The sequence below is a fragment of the Podarcis cretensis genome (genome assembly GCF_951804945.1).
Source record: "Podarcis cretensis genome assembly, chromosome: 6".
In the NCBI taxonomy this organism is placed as follows: domain Eukaryota; kingdom Metazoa; phylum Chordata; class Lepidosauria; order Squamata; family Lacertidae; genus Podarcis; species Podarcis cretensis.
The window spans coordinates 34,765,994-34,790,537 of NC_137175.1; the positions used below are offsets into that span (position 1 = coordinate 34,765,994).

Below are 24,544 nucleotides of genomic sequence, written 5' to 3' on the forward strand. Positions count from 1 at the left end.
TTCCCAGAGCTAATAACTTGGCATCCACAGCTCCCAAGCTTCACTGGGAAGAAGAACATGTTAACAGCTCAATAGCACAGAAAAGGAGCCTGCAATTCCAAAATTCAGGATACCCCCCTTGATAATTCCTTCTCATAAACGCATCGAAATGAACAGTGTACAAACACACTTGTGCACAAACGTCTTTTTCGTTTGTTCTCCTTCCAGACACTTGATGTGAATAAATGCAAAAGAAAACAGAAGCCTTACATAAATAATATGTTAAGTCTTTAATGGACACATAATAGCTAGCTTTTGTTAGCTGCAAATGCCCCAGGGACTCAACATCTGTGCCAAGCTGCTATCTCTCTATTATTCTCTCTTTTGCTGCTATAAAGGTGTATTGCTTACTAAAAAAAAAAAAAAAAAAAAAAAAAAAAAAAAAGAGTGTAGCCAAGGTAAGTCTCCAGCCATTCAAGCTAGATCAGACAGCCTTGAACATAGCCCACATAGTTTGAATGCAGCAAATGTCAACACTGGAGCAGCAAATAGCTGATCAAGCTAGCACTCAACTTGAAGTGCAAGAAGTAGAATGATGGAGAAGGGGACTACAATGCCATGTGGAATTTAGTATAACAGCCTTTGGGTATCTCTCATTTAGCCCATACCACCAAGACTGGTCCTGGTAGTTTCCCAGTCTGTGTTTGGTTCTGGGATGAGGAATCAGCAGTAGGATGAGCACAGCTGAACCAAGACATTTTGGCATCCAAGGTGGACCCCAAAATGGTGTTCCTTATCCTGCCAGGGAAGAAAGTGTGAGAGGAGATCTACAGCAGGAACAAAGAGTAAGGTTGATAGTGGGATCTGCTGCCTCTATAGATCTTGCCACCTGAGGCAGTCACCTCACCTTTCCTCCTGGGTGGGCTGGCTCTGAGGATCAGCATAGTAGCCCTACCATCATTTGATTTTCTTAAACCAGTATTGAAGAGCCATCTTTTTTCCATAGCCTTTACTGGCTACTGCACATCAAGCTGTGGAAATGGTTCCTGTTTCCACATATGGTCAATTGATAATCAAAGAAGGAGGAAAATGGAAACTAAAGCCATACAAACAAGTTAGAGAACATGTTTATGACTGGTTGCATTACTTTCAGGTCAATGAAATGTTTAAAAAAAGATATTAAAGAAAAGGGTTATGTAGAAAAAGATTCAAAGTTCCAGACGGAAGTGATAAATAATGATTCTAAAATTCTGTCAAAAATGTACAAAATATTGTTGGAATGGAATATGAACAATGAGGAAGTTAAATCGGTAATGGTACAATGGGCCAAAGATTTTGGTTATAATATACAGTTTGAGGATTGGGAAAAACTGTGGAAGGAGAACTTAAGATTCACTGCTTGTATGACACTAAAAGAAAATGTTATGAAAATGTTTTACAGATGTTATATCACACCGGTAAAATTAGCAAAAATGTATAAGACGTGTAATAAATGTTGGAAATGTAAGGAAACAGAAGGAACGTTTTATGAAAGTGAAGGGATTTTGGGAGATGATATACAATGAAATGAAAAAGATGTTAAAATGTACATTTGCAAAGAAACCAGAGATATTTCTTTTAGGGATTACAGGAAAGGTAATAAGAAGAAAGGACTTTAAACTTTTCCAATATGCAGTTACAGCAGCAAGAATCCTATTGGCCCAGAATTGGAAACAAGAGGAAATACCGACAGTAGAAGAATGGAGACTGAAGCTGACAGACTATGCAGAACTGGACAGACTAACTGGGAAAATCAGATATCTTCGAGACCAAAAGTTCATCGAGGACTGGGGGAAATTTGTTGAATATCTGAAAAGAACGTGTGATGTGCAAACAACGCTAGTGGGGTTCCAAGAAGCACTGTGAAAGTTGAGATATATTGTTTGAACAGAAATAGAAGTGGGAGGGAAGGTTAATGGCAATATAAACAGAAGAAATGTGTAACTAGGAGGCAAATATGGATGATTGTCAGAGAAGCTGAAGGAAGTCCAAATAGAGTTAAATTTGTGGAAATTCTGATATGATTGTTTATTTGTGTTGGAAAATTAATAAAAATTATTATGAAAAAAAAAGGAAATGGTTCCTGTTTGTCTAGGTATTTGTTGGGTTATTTGTTGCTTTTGTGATGGCTCTTACAGGTGTTATGAAATAGATAATTTCAAATGGTACAAATTTTATTTTATTTTATGTCCATATTGTAAAGCACCTGGTGATGGAATTTCCTTGAAAAGTGGGTCATAAATCGTATTTGATCCTATAAATAAATGGTGGGGTATCAAAAGCACTAAATCAACACAACTGACACGATCCCAACCCACCTCCACACAAAACAAAGCCCTTTATGCAAAGGCAGCCTGAACATGTTGAACCCTTGCAGCTTGACATGAAACAAATATGTTTGGGCATATTCTGTATACCTTAAAAGGTAAAGGTAAAGGTACCCCTGCCCGTACGGGCCAGTCTTGACAGACTCTGGGGTTGTGCGCCCATCTCACTTAAGAGGCCAGGGGCCAGCGCTGTCCGGAGACACTTCCAGGTCACGTGGCCAGCGTGACATCGCTGCTCTGGCGAGCCAGAGCCGCACACGGAAACGCCGTTTACCTTCCCGCTGGTAAGCGGTCCCTATTTATCTACTTGCACCCGGAGGTGCTTTCGAACTGCTAGGTTGGCAGGCGCTGGGACCGAGCAGCGGGAGCGCACCCCGCCGCAGGGATTCGAACCACCGACCTTTCGATCGGCAAGCCCTAGGCGCTGAGGCTTTAACCCACAGCGCCACCTGCGTCCCTGTATACCTTACAGACTGTTTAAATGCCAATCCACTCTTTTCAACAAACCTTTTGAATAGGCTCAGGTTCTGGCTGCCAACTTTGTGTGTAGTTCCAAAAACAAGGAACTACTGATTTGGTGAAGAGACTCTCTGCATTCTTCTGCCAATTCCATTTGCAATTGAGGCTGGCCTGTTAGGTGAAGGGGCACTGCCTCACTAACCTAAGCTTGCCTTCAGCCAGCCCTCCAGCTGCCTGTTTCTACTACAACAACTCTAGGTAATGACAATGGCTATAACCTTCTTTCTCCTGAGTCCCAGTGTTGTCCCTTGCAGAACTTAGCAGGGATGAGGTTGCAGACAAAGACAGAATTAGTTGGCTCTGCCTGTCAATGACTCTGGCTACACCCACTGTTGACCTGCCTGCCCTACCAGTCCCAATGGACCCCAGCACCACTGTCCATTTTCAACAGAAGGTGGCTGCTTTAAGCAAATATTTCTCACCGCTTGAATTATTGAGTACCGCTATGGAAGCAGTCAATGTCAGATCCACTAACATGTGGCTAACAAGGGCAGTTGGCAGGGGCAAGTTTTTCACATTTGTTTTGTTTCAGGCTAGAGCAGCTGAAAAGCATTAGAATCAGGTTCCTTGGGGGATCCATCATGCTTTGGACCCAGTAGATCCATAGATTCAGTTTTAGCGTGGGTGGTGCTGTGGTCTAAACCACTGAGCCTCTTGGGCTTGCCGATCAGAAGGTCAGTGGTTTGAATCCCCGTGATGGGGTGAGCTCCCATTGCTTGGTCCCAGCTCCTGCCAACCTAGCAGTTTGAAAGTCTGTCAAAGTGCAAGTAGATAAATAGGTACCACTCTGGTGGGAAGGTAAATGGTGTTTCTGTGCGCTGCTCTGGTTTCGCCAGAAGTGGCTTAGTCATGCTGGCCACATGACCCGGAAGCTGTATGCCGGCTTCCTCGGCCAATAAAGCAAGATGAGCGCCGCAACCCCAGAGTCGTCTGTGACTGGACTTAACTGTCAGGGGTTCTTTACCTTTACCTTTTACTGGCTACCACTGATAGTAGCTTCTGCCCACCAATGGCACTCCTCTCTGATGGCAGAAGTTTATGGGGATTTTAAAATTTTGCTCTAAACTATGACTGAGGCCGGTGGGACGCAGGTGGCGCTGTGGGTTAAAGCCTCAGCGCCTAGGACTTGCCGATCGAAAGGTCGGCGGTTCGAATCCCTGCGGCGGGGTGCGCTCCCGCTGCTCGGTCCCAGCGCCTGCCAACCTAGCAGTTCGAAAGCACCTCCGGGTGCAAGTAGATAAATAGGGACCGCTTACCAGCGGGAAGGTAAACGGCGTTTCCGTGTGCGGCTCTGGCTCTGGCCAGAGCAGCGATGTCACGCTGGCCACGTGACCCGGAAGTGTCTCCGGACAGCGCTGGCCCCTGGCCTCTTGAGTGAGATGGGCGCACAACCCCAGAGTCTGTCAAGACTGGCCCGTATGGGCAGGGGTACCTTTACCTTTACCTTTTTATGACTGAGGCCAAGCAATCCAATTTCTGCTAATGTATATCAGCAGCTTCTTAATGTCAGCATAACATCAGTGTATCTTAGGATCCCATAGCAATCTAGGTGACGTAGATGGAAAATATATTAATGCCTTATTAATCATCATCCGCTTAGTAATAATAATTTGTACAGTACTTTAGTGTTGGATTATCTCAGTAATCCAGGCCTGCACAACTTGCCAGTCGCCAAGTCAAATGTAGTCTATCTTCCTTTTAAAACATGGTTAATTAAATATATTAACAACCCCATAAGTTAAGTAAGTAGCAATTATTGTAAATGTTCATATCACCAAAATGATTCACAAAGCACTTAAGTGACATGATAATACATTTATAATTTTTATTGTGCGAGGTTGTGATCACCAAGAACTTTTCAGAAGTGGATCCCTATCATTCTCCACCCTGTCTAACTGGAGAAAGTGAACCACAACCTGCACACATAGACACAGACACACAGAGACAATTGGAAACTGAATAGGTCAGTGGGAGAGACAGGAATTGAACCCACTCATGAGCCTACTTATTAGGTGGTTCCAATTTCTATAGCTAGCAAAGCGATTAGTAGAAAGATAGGAATTGAACAAAAAAACTACAGGTGGTTTAGTTACTTCTAGAGCAGCAGATGGTGTGGAGGTAAAAAAATAAAATTGCACAAACACGTTGGGAGGAGGTGTCTCTCAGGCCAGAGGGGAAAGCCAAAGCAATGAAATATGATGGAGTGCCACCCTGAATGATGTATTGTGCACACCCTAGATCCTGCTTGCGAAATGCACTCATTCCAGTCTGTTACACACAACTGGAAGAGAAAAACTTGGATAACCAGTAAAAATAAAATAAAATAAAATTTCGTCTGGATTTGAAATATTTCTTCCCTTCACTTTCATATTTTTCTTTGACACTTTCCCATTTATTTCAGAAAGCACAGATGTCCAAGTGTCTATTTATTTATTTATTTATTTATTTATAAATAAATAAAATTTGTTATTTTGTATGCTCTCTTTAATCAGTTGATTCAAAGACAGCTTTGGCATAATTTGATCAGAATGTAAAAATGAATTCAGATAACGTTTCTTCTCACACTCACACATAATTTTTTTTTGGTCATCTTATAGTGCAATCTATTGCATACTGCCCTGGTATCCACATGGCAGAATTGTTTAATATACAAAAACAAACAAATAAATAAACACCCCTATGTCTGACATATTGTCTGACACTAGCCTCAATCACAGGCAAGTTTTAAAAAAACAAATTTTTGTTCAACTGGCTGGTGTTATAAGAATGCATTTGACTCTGAAATTATCCAGTTCTGCATAAATCTCACTGCAAGGTGACTGGGGGGAAATGTTTCATGCTCAGTACAGATCCTCATTTATCTGTCTGGGTGGTATGATGCTTTAATCCCCAGATAAACAGACGGTTCTCCTTCCTTCTCAGCTGGGCTGCAAAGAGTTTAGCTCTCAGTGGCGTCCCACATCACTATTGCAGCTCAGCCAACCGGTTTCAGAGGATTCCCCGATGCAAGCAGTATGGGCAGAAGATTACAAAGATTTCCCTTTCCATCTCTCAGACTTATAATACTGGTGAAACAGGATTACCAGGGACAGCATTATCACAGTACAATACATTTAGATGATGGCTATTTGAATGTTTTAACAGGATCCAATTTGCATAGCCATGAAAAACAGCAGCTTTGTAACCTGGCCCGGTCATGGGAAACTCAGACAGCCGTGGATTTAACCAACACCCAACATCTCCCATTATTCTTTCTCTCTCCCACCTCCTTTATTACTTGCACAGCATGATTCTTCTCTCATGTTTGCCTGAATCTGTCTGACTGCAGCATCACCGACTTTGAGTTTATACAGTACATTGTTAGGCGTGCCCTCTGCAATGAGTAGCTTTCGTTCTCCCCAGCCTGTAAATTCCCTCGTTTACAAAAGATTTAACATGCTTCGGCAGTAGTCATTTCCATGACTAATTAAAGAAATATTTCTAATGAAACTAAGAAATACAGAAGCCGAGTGACACGTGTGTGCAATGAGAGAAGATGTTCTCCTGAGAATCTCTCCCTAGGTTACGGAATGTTTACTACAGTGGTGCCTTGCAAGACGAAATTAATCCGTTCCGCGAGTCTCTTCGTCTAGCGGTTTTTTCGTCTTGCGAAGCAAGCCCATTGACGGCTTAGAGGATTAGCGCTATTAGCGGCTTTTAGCGGCTTTTAGCGGCTTTTAGCGGCTTATCGGATAAGCAGATAAGCAGATAAGCAGCTTAGCGGCTTAGAAAAAGGGGGGAAAGGAAAAACCCCCCGCAGGAACTCGCAAGACATTTTCGTCTTGCGAAGCAAGCCCATAGGAAATTCGTTTTGCGAAGTGCCTCCAAAACGGAAAACTCTTTCGTCTAGTGAGTTTTCCGTCTTGCGAGGCATTCATCTTGCGGGGCACCACTGTACGCAGCAGAGTTTCAGAAAGCAATGATGCCCATTCAGTTAGCTTTATAGGAGGCAGAGAAACAACTTGAAGCCAGTTTTCACATTGAATCTGGGAGACAAGAGAGTGTGCATGCTTACACTACGCTCTTCATACACTTTGTGGCTGTGTGTGAAGAAAATGTCAGTTATGTGTGTTTCATTTTGTAGAAGAGACCAGGGAAATAAGACATGATATGCACTCTGTCCTGAGACTTATTGCTGAGCACATGCTGTTGTTGCTGGGAAGGAGAGATCTTATGTTATGTTGTAGACTTCAATATCCCAAAGAGACAAAACCAACATAAAAAGTTTCATTAATGAGAATGATCAAAGAATTGCTCAGAAGAGAAGGCAGCCTAAGGGAGAAACATGGTATGCAGTGGGATGTCCTATTGTCCCATCATCATGCTCTCCAGGATAGGAAGTTCCCCCACAGCTGGTGATTATTTAGGCAACCCAGGTTAGTGAAGGATGTGGTTCTTCTCCATTAGGGCAATGAGATTCATCTTAGGAGGGGTGTGTGCTCTCCATCTTCCTTGTTTGTTTACGAAGGCTACTGTTTTTGTTTTGAGGTTAGTGAGAGTGCCAAGGAAACCAAGCTGAGCTGGCTATTTCCTGTGACAGGAGGAGGAGTGTATGAGAAGCAGCTTGTAAAGGCAGTGAAAACCATCCTTAAATGTGACTTACACAAGGAAGAAGAGAGCAGGAGTTCTGCAACAATCTCTCAGCGGGAGGCACGAGGTGGACTGCACACAGCAATACTGTACTGGGAAGCTGCTGGGCGGAGAATGCTTGCACATGTAGGATTGCAAATAGGGACTGGTTCAGGATTGAGCCAGAAAGGCAGGGATTGATTTTGAGTGGCAGGACAGCCATCTCAGTACAGTTTCCTTGGGTGCCTGATTAGAAGTTAAGCACACTTGCCTCCACACTAGTTTCATTGCCGTTGTAATCTTAGACAGAGATAAAAATAAAGTTGTGGTTTGTTTCTAGTCAAGTTCTGGTGCCCCTCCTTTATTACTCCACAATGCTGCTTGCTCTGTTGAAACATTGCTTCTGCTTGGCTCTGGCAAAATTCATGAGATCTTGACATACTATGTAATATAAATGCACAAATACAGCAAAAATATAGTTCCATAAACGTCTTCAAGCATAACCAGCAACTGAGCCTCAATTCGCCCCCCATGGTAATGGACTTGTAGCCTAGGCCAAGTCCCTGCTTTACATGACTGCCCCCACCCCAAATCTAAGCAGATGATTGGGATCTGAGTCAATATGTAGTTTTTAGAGTAAAATTGAGTTATGCTAAAGCTCAAAAACTACCAGGTGACTGTCTGGTGACATTAAATTCACGGATAATTAAAGACAGAATCCTACAGACCAATTTTGAGCAGAAGCTGCACATAGGCAACCAAAGAATAATCATACTTAAAGAAATTCCAGCTCGAATTTTGAGAGAAAAAAATAATTATAAATTTTTGACGGAAGCACTAAAAACACACGAGATCTGTTATAGATGGGAATACCCGGAAGGCATCTCATTTACATTTAATGGAAAGAAACAAAGATGTAGAGACCCAAATGAGGCAGAAACATTCTGGGAAAGAAATAAGAAAAAGCTGAAAGCAAAGAGACCTGAACCAGATGAGGAAGAAAAAGGAGCAGTGGGAGGACGAAGAGAACAGGATAAAGATAATCTTAAGGACTCTAAATAAAGCAGAGAAATGGATTTGACTTGGAACATTAATAGACTGAATAATAAAAAGAAGCAAAACAAAATAGAATATATTTTACAAAAACAAAATCTGGATATAATTTGTTTTCAGAAAACACATGCTGCTAGAAGACATAAAAGAGTGTTAATAAATAAAAGATCGGGTTTGGACTTTGTTTCTTCAGATGAAAGCAAAGAAAGAGGCATGATAATGTATATAAAAGAAAAACTTGAAACGGAAAAATATATAAGGACAAAAAGAGACGAGTGATAGTGGTACAGGTATCGTCACAAGGGGAAAAAATAGTAATTGTGGGGATTTATGCACCAAATTTAAAAATCAGAATTTTACAAAGAATTAGAGGGGGAAATGTTTGAATTTATGGACCAGAAAATAATATTAATAGGTGACTTGAATGGTGTTCTCTCCCTAGATATGGACAGAACAATAAGAAAATCAGATTCTAAAGAAGGGAGACTACCTATAAATCTTTTCAATCTGGTTGAGAATTTTAAATTGAATGATGTACAGAGATATAAACACTTGTTTGAAAGACAATTTACACATTTCTCAGAGCCTAATCAGTCTGCTGGAAGAACTCACTCAATATGGATCTCAGAAGAAATATTGATAAGAACAAGAAGGGCAGAAATACAACCTAGGACTCTCTCGGACCATAATCCAGTATATCTGGAATTAAAAGGACAGCAGAACTCAACATTCAGATGGAGACTATATGAAAGCTTATTGGACAGCCAATTGACCCTGGAAAAGGCAGAAAATCTTTTGAAGGACTATTTTGAAATAAATTTAAATCAAGATACAGATATAAATGTGACTTGGGACACTAGCAAAGCTGTGATGAGGGGCTTCTTCATACAGCAGAGTGCTTACAGGAAAAAAATAAGAGAAGAAAAAAGAAAAGGGGGGAAAAGGAGATCATGGAAGAATTAATGGGAAATGGGGAAAAAATGATAAAGGCCCCCACCCCAAATCTAAGCAGATGATTGGGTTCTGAGTCAATATATTCAACAACACATCATATAGCATAACAGTGACATATCATTCTTGTTTCAAATGAGTTATTGCCTTTCCAAGGAAGAAAGCTATTTTTGCTTTGTGACAGAAGAGCCCCACCACTGTTTCTCCCCTTGCCCACCATCAGCATCCCATAGTTCTTAGAGAAAACCTTACCCCATGTCCCCAGTTGTTGCTCCCTGTGTGAGCTTTGGCATAGTAGGAACCACGGGCTGTTCCATAGCTGTGACCATCAGCCAGACCATCGTACATGGAACCTGGAAGCAGAGCAAAAGAATTAGGTGTGAAAAGGAGGCACTCTGAATCCTGATTTGATTGAATATTTCAGTGACTGAAGTTTAGTCTCTCAGGAAAATAAATCTTCCCCCCCCCCTCCACCCAGTAGGTAAAGCACAATGGACTCAACAGTAATCAAGAAGATATGGATATGGCTGTACTAGGCACAATGTCTGCCCATTAACCTACATCAAGTGAGAACTAGTGATGGATCAGTCCATGCCAGTTTTGCAGGTGTTTGTTCACACATCTGTTCCATCACACATTAATCTTCCAGTTTTTAAAATAATACATTTGCAAATTTCATATTTAAATTGTGTTTAAACATGTATTTAAATGTGTGCTATATTTTATTACAAAATGCACATATTTTATCTCAATGTGCACATTTCTAAATAGTAATAATAATAATAATAATAATAATAATAATATTTTGTTTATATCCCACCATCCCCAGCCGAAGCCGGGCTCAGGGCGGCTAAAAACAATAAAATAATACAACATTCTAAAATCATTTCAATATAAAATTAATTCAAATCAAATTGATGGCAACCATTGGACGAGAGTTCTGTGAAGATTGCCAAAGGAGGGAGTCAGGCTGTGCCCTGGCCAAAGGCTTGATGGAACAGCTCTGTCTTGCAGGCCCTGCGGAAAGATGTCAAGTCCTGCAGGGCCCTAGTCTCTTGTGGCAGAGCGTTCCACCAGATCAGAGCCACAGCCGAAAAAGCCCTGGCTCTGGTTGAGGCCAGCCAAATGCATGTTGTCCTAAAATATATCTTTTCTTTACACATCTGGTACATTTATTGAGCCAAAAATTATGTCATAAAATTCAAATAAGTGCAAAATCTGAGGAATAATTATGTTCCAATCTCTGTGTTTTTCTTGGAGATATGAATTTGGCTGGTTCACTTAAAAATGAATGAAATTATCCTCCATCCACAATAAGAGCCAGTTCACATGACTCCTACCTCATGAAGAATTTTTTTTTAAAAAAAGCTGAATTTTTCCATGTTTTGAATTTGTACGGAATTTTGAGTCGGTCAGATGAGATATTAGACAACTCATCAAACTTGGTGTTAAGTACATGATAAGATTCCTCCCAAATGATGTATCGCATAGTAAATGGTGACTGTTAAATGCCATAGTATATTTCCAAGTGAGATTTCTCATGTCACTTCTATCATATAAAAACCCCACTTACAAACTAGGTTATTGACATGATATTCTGGCCCAGAACACTGTATTTAGGCTAGGAAATGTGATTCCTGATGATATGACAGCCCCTCTGCTCCCCCGCCCCCCCAACAGTTTAAATTGTAGCCCCTCGAATCAGTGCCCCAGTTATCAAACAGCCCCTAGAGACCTAAAAGAATACGAGTAAGGCTGATAGGATTTATTCCTTAGTTTGTAAAAATAGATCTGCTTGCTAGCACATATTGTTCTCTCACAGAAGTCTGGAGTGGAGAAATGCCTGCCAATGAATCCTTACCAACTGTGCTCATTTACACAACTTTCACTTTGCTTCTGTTTGATTTTTTTGCACAGTGTACAATTACTGACCAATGCCTTCTTTACCTTCTTCATCCACAAAAATGGGAAGCTGTCAAAATGGTAATATTTAACTGTTAAGGCAGCATAATGTAAACTAATGTCCAAAATTATGAGAAATGGGGCATGCAACAACTGCTTCAGAGGAGGTGCACATGAAGTCAACAGTTAATCAAAGTCCATTGTATGCAATGGCATTTTACTCCAATGAAATGTTAAGTTAGGTCCATTAATTTCAATGAGTCTACTCTGAGTAAAATGTCGTTGACTACTATCCACCGAGTTTCAGTTATTAGTAATCAACAACAAATTAGCAACAAAGTCCAACTCAGAATAGACCAATTAAAATTAATAGAACTAAGTAATACTCATTCATTTCAATGACTCTCCTCTGAGTAGGATGAGAATTGGATACAACCCATGCTCCACATAGGGTTGGGGCACCACTAATGACCACTTCATATGTGGCCAAACTAAACATAAAATTCTAAAAGAGAAACATGTTCTATTTGTGGCCTCTAAGGTCAAACCATGAGCAAAGGAATGAAGTCTTCCTGGTGCATACATATGAAAGAGCCCCAATGATGCTTCAAATAACTGTGGGTGATGTCCAGCATTAGTCATGCTCAAAATAGACCCACTGAAATAATTAAAGTAATTTACATCCATTGATTTCAATGGCTCTACCCTGAGTATGACTTAATTGGACCTTGTCCTATAATTTAACACTCCTGATGCAGAAATTGTGTATTTGCTGTTGCAGATAATTGTTCCTGAACTGGAACAAATATCATTGGATCAATGGGGGGGGGGAATAATCATTGGATGTCCAAGCCTTTCTGCAATTAAGCTAATTGTGCATACGACACACAGCAATTATTTAGACCTGCATTATACTTCTCATACAAGTCTGGGTTTTTGAACAAGAACACAACATGATGCACAATTATGTCAGTTGTGAGTGGAAACACAAATAAATGTTGAACAGTTATTCAAATGTCCATTGAGGGGGGCGGAAACATGTCTTATAATGCCAGTATGTAAGAAGTTAATGGGACATCCATCAAGAGCTTAGTAAAGCAATATAATGTTTACTGCTTTGTTGTTCTATATATATATATATGAGAGAAGCTGGAGCTTCATTACAGGCTTAGCAAGTTTCTTCAGCCCAGAGCACTTTTGCACCAGCTTTTTGCAAGTGTATTATTTAGCTCTATGAGAACAGGGAAACCCATTTGAAATTAGACATGCTAGAAGGAGGAAGGAGGCTGGGTTAATTCCATTCTCAAAGTGCCTGGATGTACTATGCTGAGAAAGCCTGTGTGGAACGTTGAATACATGTAGTATAATGCTCCCAGGGCAAGGGCTAAGTATGGGCTAGTGATACTAACTGCTAATACTAAGCAGGTTTGGGTTGGGTCACTGCCTGCAAGGGAGACTACCTGGCCATTCTGTGTAAGCTGCCTTGAAAGGATGGAAGAAAAGTGGAATAGAAATGGATGGAATGTAGTAAAATAAAATAATGGAGTAGCTTCACAGTTTTCTGTGGCATTAATGTTTGTTGGGGAAACAGCTTGATGCTTTTGCTACAGAAAATATATAAAGGAGGAATTGGGCCTCCAAATTAGGGAAGGGAGAAATTCACACTTCTGAAAACTATATGCAAACTGAAACACAGCTATTCTTCGAAATTCATTCTCAAGATTTTGTGATGTAGTTCTTCAATCTAGAAATGGGTACACAAGTGTGTACAGTGGGGAAAGGTGCACAAAAATGCACCTATTAGTGAAAACTACACACAAAAATGCTTTATTACAGGGAAAACTGCATGGAAATATGTGCATATTCAGCAAAATTGCACACAGAAATGTGCACTTAAATGATGATGAATTTTGTTGAGGCCTTAAAAAAAAAAGCATGCAGATGTGTTGAAATCAAACTTAATGTAAGAAAAACAAGAAACCAAGAGAAACTGAAATTGACAGATGTCTCCATTTCCTACAAATACAAAATGGACACATCCAGGGATTCCTGACTCATTGCATTTGCCTGGCAGAAGTCTTCAAGCGCTTCAAGGAATGCATCTGACTCTCACATTTCACATACCCACAGAGCAAGCCCTAGTATAACTATAGGAAACACTATTACTACAGAAACAATACAATAACTATAAGGCTGCAATCCCAGCCCCACTTACATGGGAGTAAGCCACACTGGATTCAACAGATCTTACTTCTGCACAGTCGTCCTTAGGATTATGCTGTAAACCAGGAAACTAGCTAGTTGTCTTTGAGCAAATCAGTGTCTCTTGCCCTAATTTCCTTCACTGGTTGCTGCTGTAAGGCAAAAATGCTGTTTCGGTATCCATTTTCTAGTCTGCAGTTATTCTAATGGGCACAGAACCCACTCTGCATTTTTCCTGCACATGGAACTCTGGTGGGTTACTGATATTGCAGTTTAATTTGTAGTGCTGTATATTTTCTGAACATGATCCCCATTCACAAATATCTTAAACCCGATATAAATTCAATGCTAAAGCACATTGCCTCTGTGGGATGGGAATAGCGTCACAGGACCAGTATATGAAACAGCATTTTCTCCTTCTCTTGCTCTCTTAGGTAGTATACCTAAAGGAGTGTCTCCACCCCCATCATTCAGCCTGGACACTAAGGTCCAGCGCCGAGTGCCTTCTGGCGGTTCCCTCACTGCAAGAAGTGAGGTTACAGGCAACCAGGCAGAGGGCCTTCTCGGTAGTGGCGCCCGCCCTGTGAAACACCCTCCCATCAGATGTCAAGGAAAGAGACAACTATCTGACTTCTAAAAGACATCTGAAAGCAGTCCTGTTTAGGGAAGTTTTTAATGTTTGAAGTGTTATTCTGTTTTTAGTGTTTTAGCCGCCCAAAATGATGATGATGATGATGATGATGATAATGGATGATGAATTTATAGAAATAAATTGGCCTTATAAATCACACTCACACATTTCTTTGCCCTTGTCCTCTGGGAATAATTTTATAAGGCAAAACTCTTCTGATATGTATGTGGTGCTATAATCACATACAGGACTTTGTGTTCATTTCATCAGGTCCCCACAAGTAATCCACCAGGTGTCACACATACATGAAAGCATTTGGGTTCTCATGGGAGAAACGATGTTATCATTTTATCCTAATAGACACCTAGTGAACCATGTATGGTCCCAACATGCAACAAAGTGGGTCCCATTTCCCACCCAGACATTGTCAGTGAGAACTATACTGGTTCATTCATAATCATCTTTCCTGTGTGCACCATAATGCCAATAGGGAGAAAAATATATGGCACAACTCAGCCCACTCACTTAGTTACTGTAATGCGTAATCCCTTGTAGAAGCAAGGTCTTTGATATACAGACAGATGCTTACAAGGTTCTGGAGTGCGGGAGACGAGGGTTGCTGATCAGTCAGATTTTACAGGCCCTGCCAGAACTGAAGGATGCCAGAGAAACCTAAAAAAGAAAACTTCAGCAGAGTAATTTCTGCTGTTCAGTTTCGTAAAACAGTGTAATAAAGCAATGTGCTGTGAATGTAAATATATGTCAAGTTTGCAGCACTGTGTAGGGATCTGCCCCTTAATAAGAAGTGCATGGAGGTGGCTGGTGCCATTTTGCAAAGTTGCATGTGTTAGGCCTGCACATATGTGCACTGTTCCCCGCCGTCACCATTCAGCTGAGAAAGCCAGTCCAGAGGAGAACCCAACCCCCTTCCATTAAGTTGAGTCTTATCTTTTCTCCCACTTAACCTCTCAGTGTGGCATCCCATTGGAGGGGTGGACCGAGAATAAGATGTTAAAATCTAGACAAATCTTTTGCACACTGGCATGCGCAATCTGGATAGATGATGATGATGATGATTACTATTCTCATTACTATTATTATTGCTTTCTGCTTTATCTGTGAACTAAGATGGCATTCATCATCAGAAATGAGCAACCACAAAGCGTAACAACAAAACCAGAAACTAAAGCAGACAAACAACTTGATCCCTTTTTCAAAAACATTGCTACTTGTTGAAGAAAGAGGCGATTAGCCTGAATTGCCAGAATTTCTGAAAACAAATATTGGCATGCTGACTTGTGTTTGTACTTTGCAGCATACCTATAGCTCTGGATTGCTGTGTGTGTGTTTTATAAAGACGTGTGTCTATCCAGCTGGTTAACCTTATCTTTGAAATGGAAAGTGATAGACAAAGGTTCAGCCACAGTTCATGTTTAGAAAGATATCAGCTGTCCAGGAATCCTGATGGTACTGAAGGAAAGGACACACATCTGGAATCTCACATGTGGGCATTCTCCACATCTTTCTGCACATTACTAGAATTCAATTTTGTTATCAGCTGACAGTAATTGGTGTTGTGAGACCAAGTATTTTGTATTGTGCAATCCTCTACTCATTTACATGGGTCCCACTGAAGCCAATTGGGCTTACTTCTGAGTAGACATGTATAATATTGCACTGCAAGGCTCTCATGAAACCCCCAGTGGCCCTGCATTTTTAAAAACCTGGTTTAAAAAATCAAACATTTAATAGTAGCAACACAGTGCTATAGTGTGTTATTAGTGCATTTAACATGAAAAATGAAGAGAGGTGCACAGTGAGTGATTCATTATCCCAATGCATTTCTGAGTAAAAGAAAGATTGCAATAACTAAAATGCAATGTGAAAGCAAAACAGGGTTGTAAAATATGTAAATGGCCAGCATTTGGGGAAACAAATGTTATTTCTCTTTAAAAGTCCTAAACTATGCACAAATGTTCTGAGGCAATGAGCACTCAAAAGATGTTGATCTTTGAAGCATGTGACACACCCTAAGAGACTTTGACACTATTTAAATTCTTAACATATCAAAAAATATCTACAGTGGTACCTCGGGTTAAGTACTTAATTCATTCCGGAGGTCCGTACTTAGCCTGAAACTGTTCTTAACCTGAAGCACCACTTTAGCTAATGGGGCCTCCTGCTGCTGCCGCACCGCCGGAGCACGATTTCTGTTCTCATCCTGAAGCAAAGTTCTTAACCTGAAACACTATTTCTGGGTTAGCGGAGTCTGTAACCTGAAGCGTATGTAACCTGAAGCGTATGTAACCTGAGGTACCACTGTAGTTTCAGTCCTTCTATATGGATTTTCAGCTTAAATTATATGGTGTTGTGGATGTTCTACACAATTTTCACCTCATGCTACTTGCCTGTGTTGTTGTTGTTGTTGAGGAGTCATGAAATGGCATTACTATCTAAGGATCCCCCTCACAATTTGGGGAAGGGCTCAATCCCCAGCATCTCCAGGTAGGGCTGGGAGAGAACCCTGTCTAAAATCCTGGAGAGTCGCTTCCAGTTAGTGTAGCCATTACTGAACTAGGCAGACTGATGGCATGACTTAATATAAGACAGCTTCATACGTTCCTAATCTGCACATGAACCATATAGCATTGACCAAGGTGTGCCATATTGTCTCCAAATGTGCAGAGAGTCTGAGTTCATGTGCTGCAGTTTCATCCCTTGCAGCCATGATAGGCAGTACATCTACATTCCCAAGCATTAGTAAAGATCTGACCTCTTCTACTCCTCTCTAGCTGTAAATCTGGAAGATACCAATCAAAGAAGCACGATGATACTTTCGGTCTACAGTGGTACCTCAGGTTAGAAACACCTCAGGTTACAAACACTTCGGGTTACAGACTCTGATAACCCAGAAGCAGTACCTCAGGTTAAGAACTTTGCCCCAGAATGAGAACAGAAATCGCGCACTGGTGGCGCAGCAGCAGTGGGAGGCCCCATTAGCTAAAGTGGTACCTCAGCTTAAGAACAGTTTCAGGTTAAGTACGGACCTCTGGAACAAATTAAGTTCGTAACCAGAGGTAGCACTGTACTTAGTTCACATACTTCTTTTCTTTTTGCCTTTGTCATTAGTAACACTTTCCAGAAAAATAAACAAATACTTTATGGATTCCTTTCATTAATGTGAGGAGTTGCAAGTATCACCAATATTATTATTGTTCAGCATCTAAAAATTATACTAATCTGCACAATGGGGGGGTGGGACACCTGCTTTAAAAATGTTGCGCTTCATATGTATATACAACCAATTGACAACTGAGTAAACCTACAAAGCCTAGTGTGTGTTGCAATGAACGCAAATACATTATATTAATGTGGAACATCAATTGCACAAAGGGGAGGTGGAGATGGGTGGGGCCAGGTTAGCACTACAGAGCCACTACCATTCTTGTTGCATTATGGGTAAGATTCAGCAAGACATATGCACTTAATTTCCATTTATTTCAATGGTTCAAATTCCGTGGTTGAAATTTTCCCATGGTAGCTAAAGAAGCATTGCAAGTGCTTACATTTGGCCTGATAGATGTAAAAATATAAAGTATAATATATATGCTTAAAACAGGTAGCATACAGATTCACACTTCAGTAAGACAAGATTGACTATTGGCCAAATACTCATTTTACCAGAGTATAATATATATAATATTATACATATACAAAGTATAATACCTTTTTACCTTTAATATGTAAAATGAACCTAAGATGCCACTGATCAGTGACAAGCAACTCCTTAAAAGAAAGGCTAAGAAAAAACCCAAAATACGTCTTCCTTAAATTCACAAATCTTGATTTTATTGTGTTTAATAGCCATTTACATCACCGGAAGCTCACATTTATTGATTGACCAAGGCAAAATCCTCCTTCCCTCTCTCCTTGTACATTGATGCAAACTGCCATTGCTCACCAAAGATGCTATCTTGCTACCATGCTTTCCATTTGCAGAATTTCCATTTATCTGTCTTGTTTAACATTATCTACATTGTTCAACAAGCTATCTACAATGATAACAGTTAATCTAAAACCAATCATCATGACATCATGACACACACAAATGTTTCCTATTATCCAGGGACTGTTAAAATGTCTATAAAAACTGAGTTTGTGACAGCTTTCTGAAAATTAATGGACTTTATTACCCTTACAAATCTATCCATTGAGAAAAACTGTGTTATTTCCTTTTCTACAATGACGTCAGTCACCTATGTCTACTCCAATGTAATACAGTAATTCTGTTCCTAGTTATTATTTTTACTTCTATGATAGATGCTCAATTTAGGCCTAATTTTGGATTCCACTTCTTTTGCACTTTATGTTAGCAACCCTTCAGGCAGGCAGGCTGCCAGCAACAGCTATTTCTCTGCAATTTCTTATCTGTGTTCCATCAGCACTCTAGAGAGATTGCCATCCAATTTTAGCAACTTACTGTTGCTCAGATGTTAGTTACACAACCACTTTATGAACTTCACATCCATCAAATACTATCCTGCCATAAATAATAAGTTTGCAATGTACAATTAATTTGAAAAGGGTGTGTATCCCTTATCCAGCCTAAAAAAGAATTCTTTTGGGGTATTGGTATTTTCTGGACAACATCTAAGACCAATGCATGAAACCATTTTGTTTCTCAGGAACAGAAGGTCTGTGGGATTCATCTACAACTCCTAAAGGAGATTATGTTAGAAAGCAGATGACATATTTTCAATAAAGGTTTACTCAGAGTAGATCTACTGAAATTAATGGACCCAAATTAGCTGTGTTCATTAATTTCAACAAGTCTACGCTGCATAGGAATAGCATTGTGTCAAAATTGAAATATTGATTCTTTTAGAAAACATGCAATAATTTTATTGAATTTAATGTAAATTATAGAAATAAATACTTTGGGTTACTGCTCAAAACAAATGTGTAAATAACACAGTTGATGGATTTAAGATACTGTGTTTTCTGTTTTTACTAGATAACATCCGCCTGGCTGATCCCACTAAGCCGTCATTCTTACATAAAAAGTAGACCTAACATAATAAACACAAATTCCAATTGTTGCTGTATTGGTATCCTGAAATGCCTTTTTAAACATGCAGGGTGCTTCCAGGTGGGTATTTATTGTGGGATGGCATGCTCTTCATGTGTGCAATTATTTTATTTCATTTTATTTTTTGCGGCATCCATGCAACATTGTTGACATCAAAATGTCAGCAAGGACTTTTCCTCGTTTAATCCAGATTTACTCTTCCCAGTGGACAATCCAATAAATTCTTTTAAAAACAAAAAAATTGTGGAGTTTTTTTTTCTTTGTGACAGGAGTTTCAATTATATATCAATGGCTGTTTAAAATATTAAGCTCTCATCTGGAAGCACTGACACCCTTCTTCTCCCCAACACAGAGTTCTGTGTCTCTTTTCCCAGTGCTTTTCTTAAAACTGAAAAGCAGCCTTGGAAAGCTGTGGTTGAAAGCTGATGAATAATGAGGGTGGGACTGCTTTAACCCTTCCCTCCCTGCCATTTGTCCTTCAACCCCAAGTTCCTTTCCCACTCATATTGGAAAAGAAATAAGGAGTCAGTCACAAGGAGATGAGCAACTCAAAGGAATGATCCTTAGCATATCCCATAAGATCAGAAAACAGCTTGTCGGGAGGGGGCAATTTTTGGTAGACAAACTAAAGGAGTGGAATGGGGAAATGAATACTTCACTTTCACACTCTGCAGCTCTCAAATAAAGCCACATTAGACTGCTTTTTATTTTAAAAAGACAAAATTCGGCCTCAGATGCATATGTGATCAAAAAGAAAGAAAGTGTGAGCCATGTTTCTCAGAGTTCTCCTTGATACCCAAAACCAAAGCTGAGAACATCTGATGTTTGATTCAATCTGTGCTGCAACTAACCACTACTGTTCTCATAGACTAAGGTTGCTGGTACAAGCTTTTCAGAGCAAACCAAGTATCCCAAGTTTATGAAAGGCAATTCATATATTATTATTTTCCAACTTGGAAATCAATCTATTCGCTGGAAAAATTGTGTAGCTAGCATGGGATTTTAACACCCGACAAATGTGCTGGGTCATGGTGAATATCTTCTCCTCAGCACGTACATCAAGAGCAAATAATTTTTTCACCCAGTCTCTCAAACGTGAAAAAGTCATACGCAAAGTGTCTTTCCAGAAGTTCGCTGTTGAACTTCAACACCGATCAGTCCAAGCCAGCGCAACAAGGATGACAGCAATAGTAGCCCAGAACGTCCAAGGGGCCTTGATCTATGTAACTGTTATTTATCTCTTGAATAAAAATTGTCACATTTCTAAAAACTAGCTAAGCCACTTTCCCATAACACTTAACCAACCAACTGAAGTCTTAATTATAACAGAAGCTGCTTACAAAGGATAGCCTTGGTGCAAAAGATATGAGTTACAAGGAGCACACTGTTTTATCAAACCCAATTGTGAATAAACAGGTGACCTATTTAATCCCAGGAGGATTGTTTGGGGTACACTTATTTGTTTATAAGCGTCTTTAAACTGCCTAATATTAACCGGAAAAACCCTCTAAGTGTTATACAAAATAGCATTAAACCAAGAAAACAGTACAATAAAAACAGAGACAAAACATTAAAAACCCATAAAACCCTATTAAATAAAAAACAGATGAAAACAGGAATTCAGAAATGACAGTCCAAATCTTGTGGGTCAGTGAACGTTTGGATAAAAAGGTATATCATCACAGGAAGTCTGAAGCTGCTAACAGATGATGCTTTGTGTATGACGGACAGAAGGGCATTCTGCAGTGCAAGGCCAATGACAGAAAAAGCCTGTTTTGGGGTCACCACCCTGTGATATTTGATAGGGTCAGAGCCCCAAGTAAACTTTCCTCAGATGATCCAAGTGATCTTACTGGTCTATGCAGCAACAGGCAATCCTTCACGTAACCTGAAATCTTTCATGTAACAGAACATCAAGGGGTTTATATCCACACTCAGTTGTGCATAGCTTTGCTGAGTGACCATAGGCAAATCCTTTTGCCTTGCTATGCATAGAGGATACACAGAGGATAGCCTTTCCTGATAGAATCCCTTGCTATTTTGATCATGGAATATATGGATATCAATGAAAGAAATGCCAAAGACAATTGCTTCTTGTCACACATTACTTCACTCTTTGCTTTTAATGGAGTCTTATCCTTTCCAAAATGAGCTGAACTTTACAGGGCCATGGGTCTGGCTCTCAAGTCTGAGATATGAAGGACAAATTATCTCACACATGGATAAGATGTTAAGACACAGCTCCACAGTGTTTTTCAGCCAAGTGTCCTGCCATGCAGACAAGAGTGGCATGTCTTGTTGGCTATCCCCAAGGACCACCAGGGACATAATGCACAACTACCTGGCATTCTGCTTCATTTTAGGATTCTTAATTCACATAGTTAGTTGCTTCTCACAATCTCCCTACAATGCATACAATCTGCTGGAGTAGTTTTAAGTATAAATTCCTCAAGACGTGAGTCATGAAAATACAAAGTACATCTATAAATGTGGTTTTAGCCCGAATGATTCACTCCCAAAGATTTTCAAAAGAAGCAGCAGCAGCAGCAGCTTGAAATCATGAAACTTCACTGTCTCATACAAAAAGAAGGTGTGTGTTAAAGTGCTCCCAAATTAGATTTTTAAAAACCTCATTCTTTGAATAACAATGTCATGAACTGGGGAGACAGAAGGCAAGGCTTTGGGGTTTGCTCAATAATCTTAGAGCACTAATTAAGAGCAGTGATGTAAAAAGCACAAAGCCACACACTTTGCTTAATTGATATATGTGTGTATGTGTGTTTTTCAAGATCATTTGCAGTTTAAGGTGTGCAGAAGTTGACACACGAGCTGTAAAATAAAAACCAGGGGGTGGTTAAATCCAACTAAGTTATACTTCTGGAGGTACCATTGAAATCAATAGACTTGGGTTATGTAAATCTATTGGTTTCAGCGCGTCTGCTCTGTGAATGACTAATGTTGAATATTCTTTCACTGTCTGGAAAGTTACAGAGTACTTAGATCAGTGGTGCAAATAAGTAGTAACAACATTCTCTGTTTGACAGTCACAGCAGATCTATGGACATGCCTTAATTTCAACCAGACAACTTTCCTGCTGGGGTGCATACCATTTCCAATTTGTAGATAAATAGACTTGAAATGCTGTCAAGACTCCAGATAATATCAAACCCTTGGATCTAAGTTAAATTGTGCATTACAAATCTCATTGGTTTTAGTGGGAATTGCTTGACTTCTATGATTCCATGACTCTAAATTGGAATGGTTTCCTCTCCTGCTGAAGTCCATGGAATTTATCTGTGGTTAACTTTCGCAAAATTGTACCAGCCATTCACGATAGAATTACGGGAATCTTGAGGATGAAACTGGCTAGAAGATGTTCAGCTCTAACCTATTTCATCTCAAAGCAGAAGCATTTGCTCTTAGCACCACCTTGCAATTCCAAATCAACCTGCACAATCCAAATCAAAGTCCTTCAGCTTAACTAGATTCCCATGGCCTATCTTGAAACCATTTCGGAACTAAGCTGCAAAACTACTGAGACCGGGATCCCCAAATCCCTAGTTATCCCTCAAGATTTTGCAAAACTTCCTTGGTATCACCACAACACAAACCTGCCAAGAGAACCAAATGACACCAGCTGTATTGACTCCAATGGACAATGCCCAATACCACACATTCTTAAGCTCAAAGAACCATCAGATGGGGCAAGTGCTGTACAGCCAAATTTCTCACACTCAGCGGTCATCCCTTGTTAATCAAGCAGTGATAGGTATTTACCTCGGTTGGAGTGTCCTGCTGCATTGGATGCTGATGAAAGGGAGGTCTTTTGCTTTTGCCGTTTCACCGTCATCATCACCTGCTCCTGGACCCTTTGTTTTCCTGTCCCCCTAGTTTTCAGCTTGTGATCCGAGGGCAACGCTAGAGTAGAATTGGCCTGGTCCTGGAAGCACTCATAAGCCAGTGCTGTTTTCAGTGGAGAAGGAGAGTGAAGCATGGTTGCAGATGGGGTGGCAGTGGGTGGGATGTCACCTGTCTCTCTTTTGCGACTTAAAAAACAAAACAGAAACAGCAGTACCAAAAAAAGGTCTTGTTCGGGTGTAGAATGTCAGGGAGCCCTCCTTGCCATACGTCCGTCTGCTGACAGCTGCTCTTTCCCCACACTTTGCTCTCCTGTGTGTGAGTGAGCAGGCACGCCCTCTGCTAGACTGGATATACAGCCTGAAGACTATGTCTGCACACACCCACTTCTGTACTCTGCTTGCAGATCTAAGGCAACACAAGACACTCATCCAGGTGCAAGAGAGCTGGTGATCGCGTTGTTGCTGCTATTTAAGTGACTGTGCTTTGAAAAGTTAACATAAATGTAGCAGAGGATTAGCAACCATGGCAGGTGGGCAGTGTGGGGTAAAACGTAACATCGAGGTTGCATCTTACATAATTTTATCTTCTCCTTTCTATCGCTGACAAAAATGATTGCTCTGAATAATTTTAATTTTGGCATGTTTCCCTCATTGCACCTGGTTAATACCTCCTACATTGAATAGGGATGGGCAAAGTTGTCAATTGCAGTTTTTTCCTTTTACCACTCTTGTTCTTCACATTTCCATATCAGTTAGTGAATATTTCATTCCTTGTGAACATTCAGCAGCATTTTACAGCAAGTTTATCCTAAAATGCACGTCTTTGCATGAAATTCTGCCTAATACATATATTTCTGCAAAGCCATTTCCCTTAATATAATGTATTTTTGTGTGCTGTTTTCAAGAATATATGCATTTTTATGCATTTTGTGTATACATCCATTGATTGGCTGAAAAACTGCTGCAAAATTTGGAGAAGCGTACATTTTGAATAATGGTTGCATTTTAGTTTGTGTATTGTTCTGCGTATTGCTTCATTAATCAATGCAAACTGAATTGAATTTCACCCCGTCCCTATCTTTGAATGAATCTTTATTTTCTTTCCCATGCTGCAAATTAGGTCACTAATTAGCAATCAGGTGTTTCTTGCTAATCCACAAAACAATTCCAGACATATTGATTGCAGAGAGAAATGGTGGCAGTAAAGAGGAACCGTGCCTGAATTCCACATGGACTGTGCCATAAATGCTCTAAAACAGCTGCTGCAAAATGGTGTTGAAAAAGAGTTATCAGCCTACTTTAAGGTTTCTGTGGGTGTCACTGAATCTCTCCCCCCCACACACACACTATGCTTTCACCTGCTTAGGCTTTTGCCACTCCTGTG

At 40.2% G+C, this 24,544-nt stretch overlaps 1 protein-coding gene and 1 long non-coding RNA gene across 2 annotated transcripts in view; one reads left to right on the top strand and one right to left on the bottom strand.

The window, feature by feature from the left end:
* The window catches only part of PKP1 (plakophilin 1), a 48,093-nt gene extending 24,599 nt beyond the window's left edge, over positions 1–23,494 (bottom strand). The window contains exons 1-2 of the mRNA XM_079981890.1: positions 23,078–23,494; positions 9,729–9,829 (exon numbers count right to left, since the gene is read on the bottom strand). Coding sequence (XP_079838016.1) covers positions 9,729–9,829; positions 23,078–23,294 — 318 coding nt within the window. The 5' untranslated portion in view covers positions 23,295–23,494. The remainder of the gene's footprint in view (positions 1–9,728; positions 9,830–23,077) is intronic.
* Positions 3,810–5,194, top strand: LOC307219044. The gene is made up of 2 exons (XR_013840282.1): positions 3,810–3,940; positions 4,324–5,194. It is a non-coding gene; the product is annotated as an uncharacterized lncRNA (long non-coding RNA).
* Positions 23,495–24,544: the final 1,050 nt, after the last annotated feature.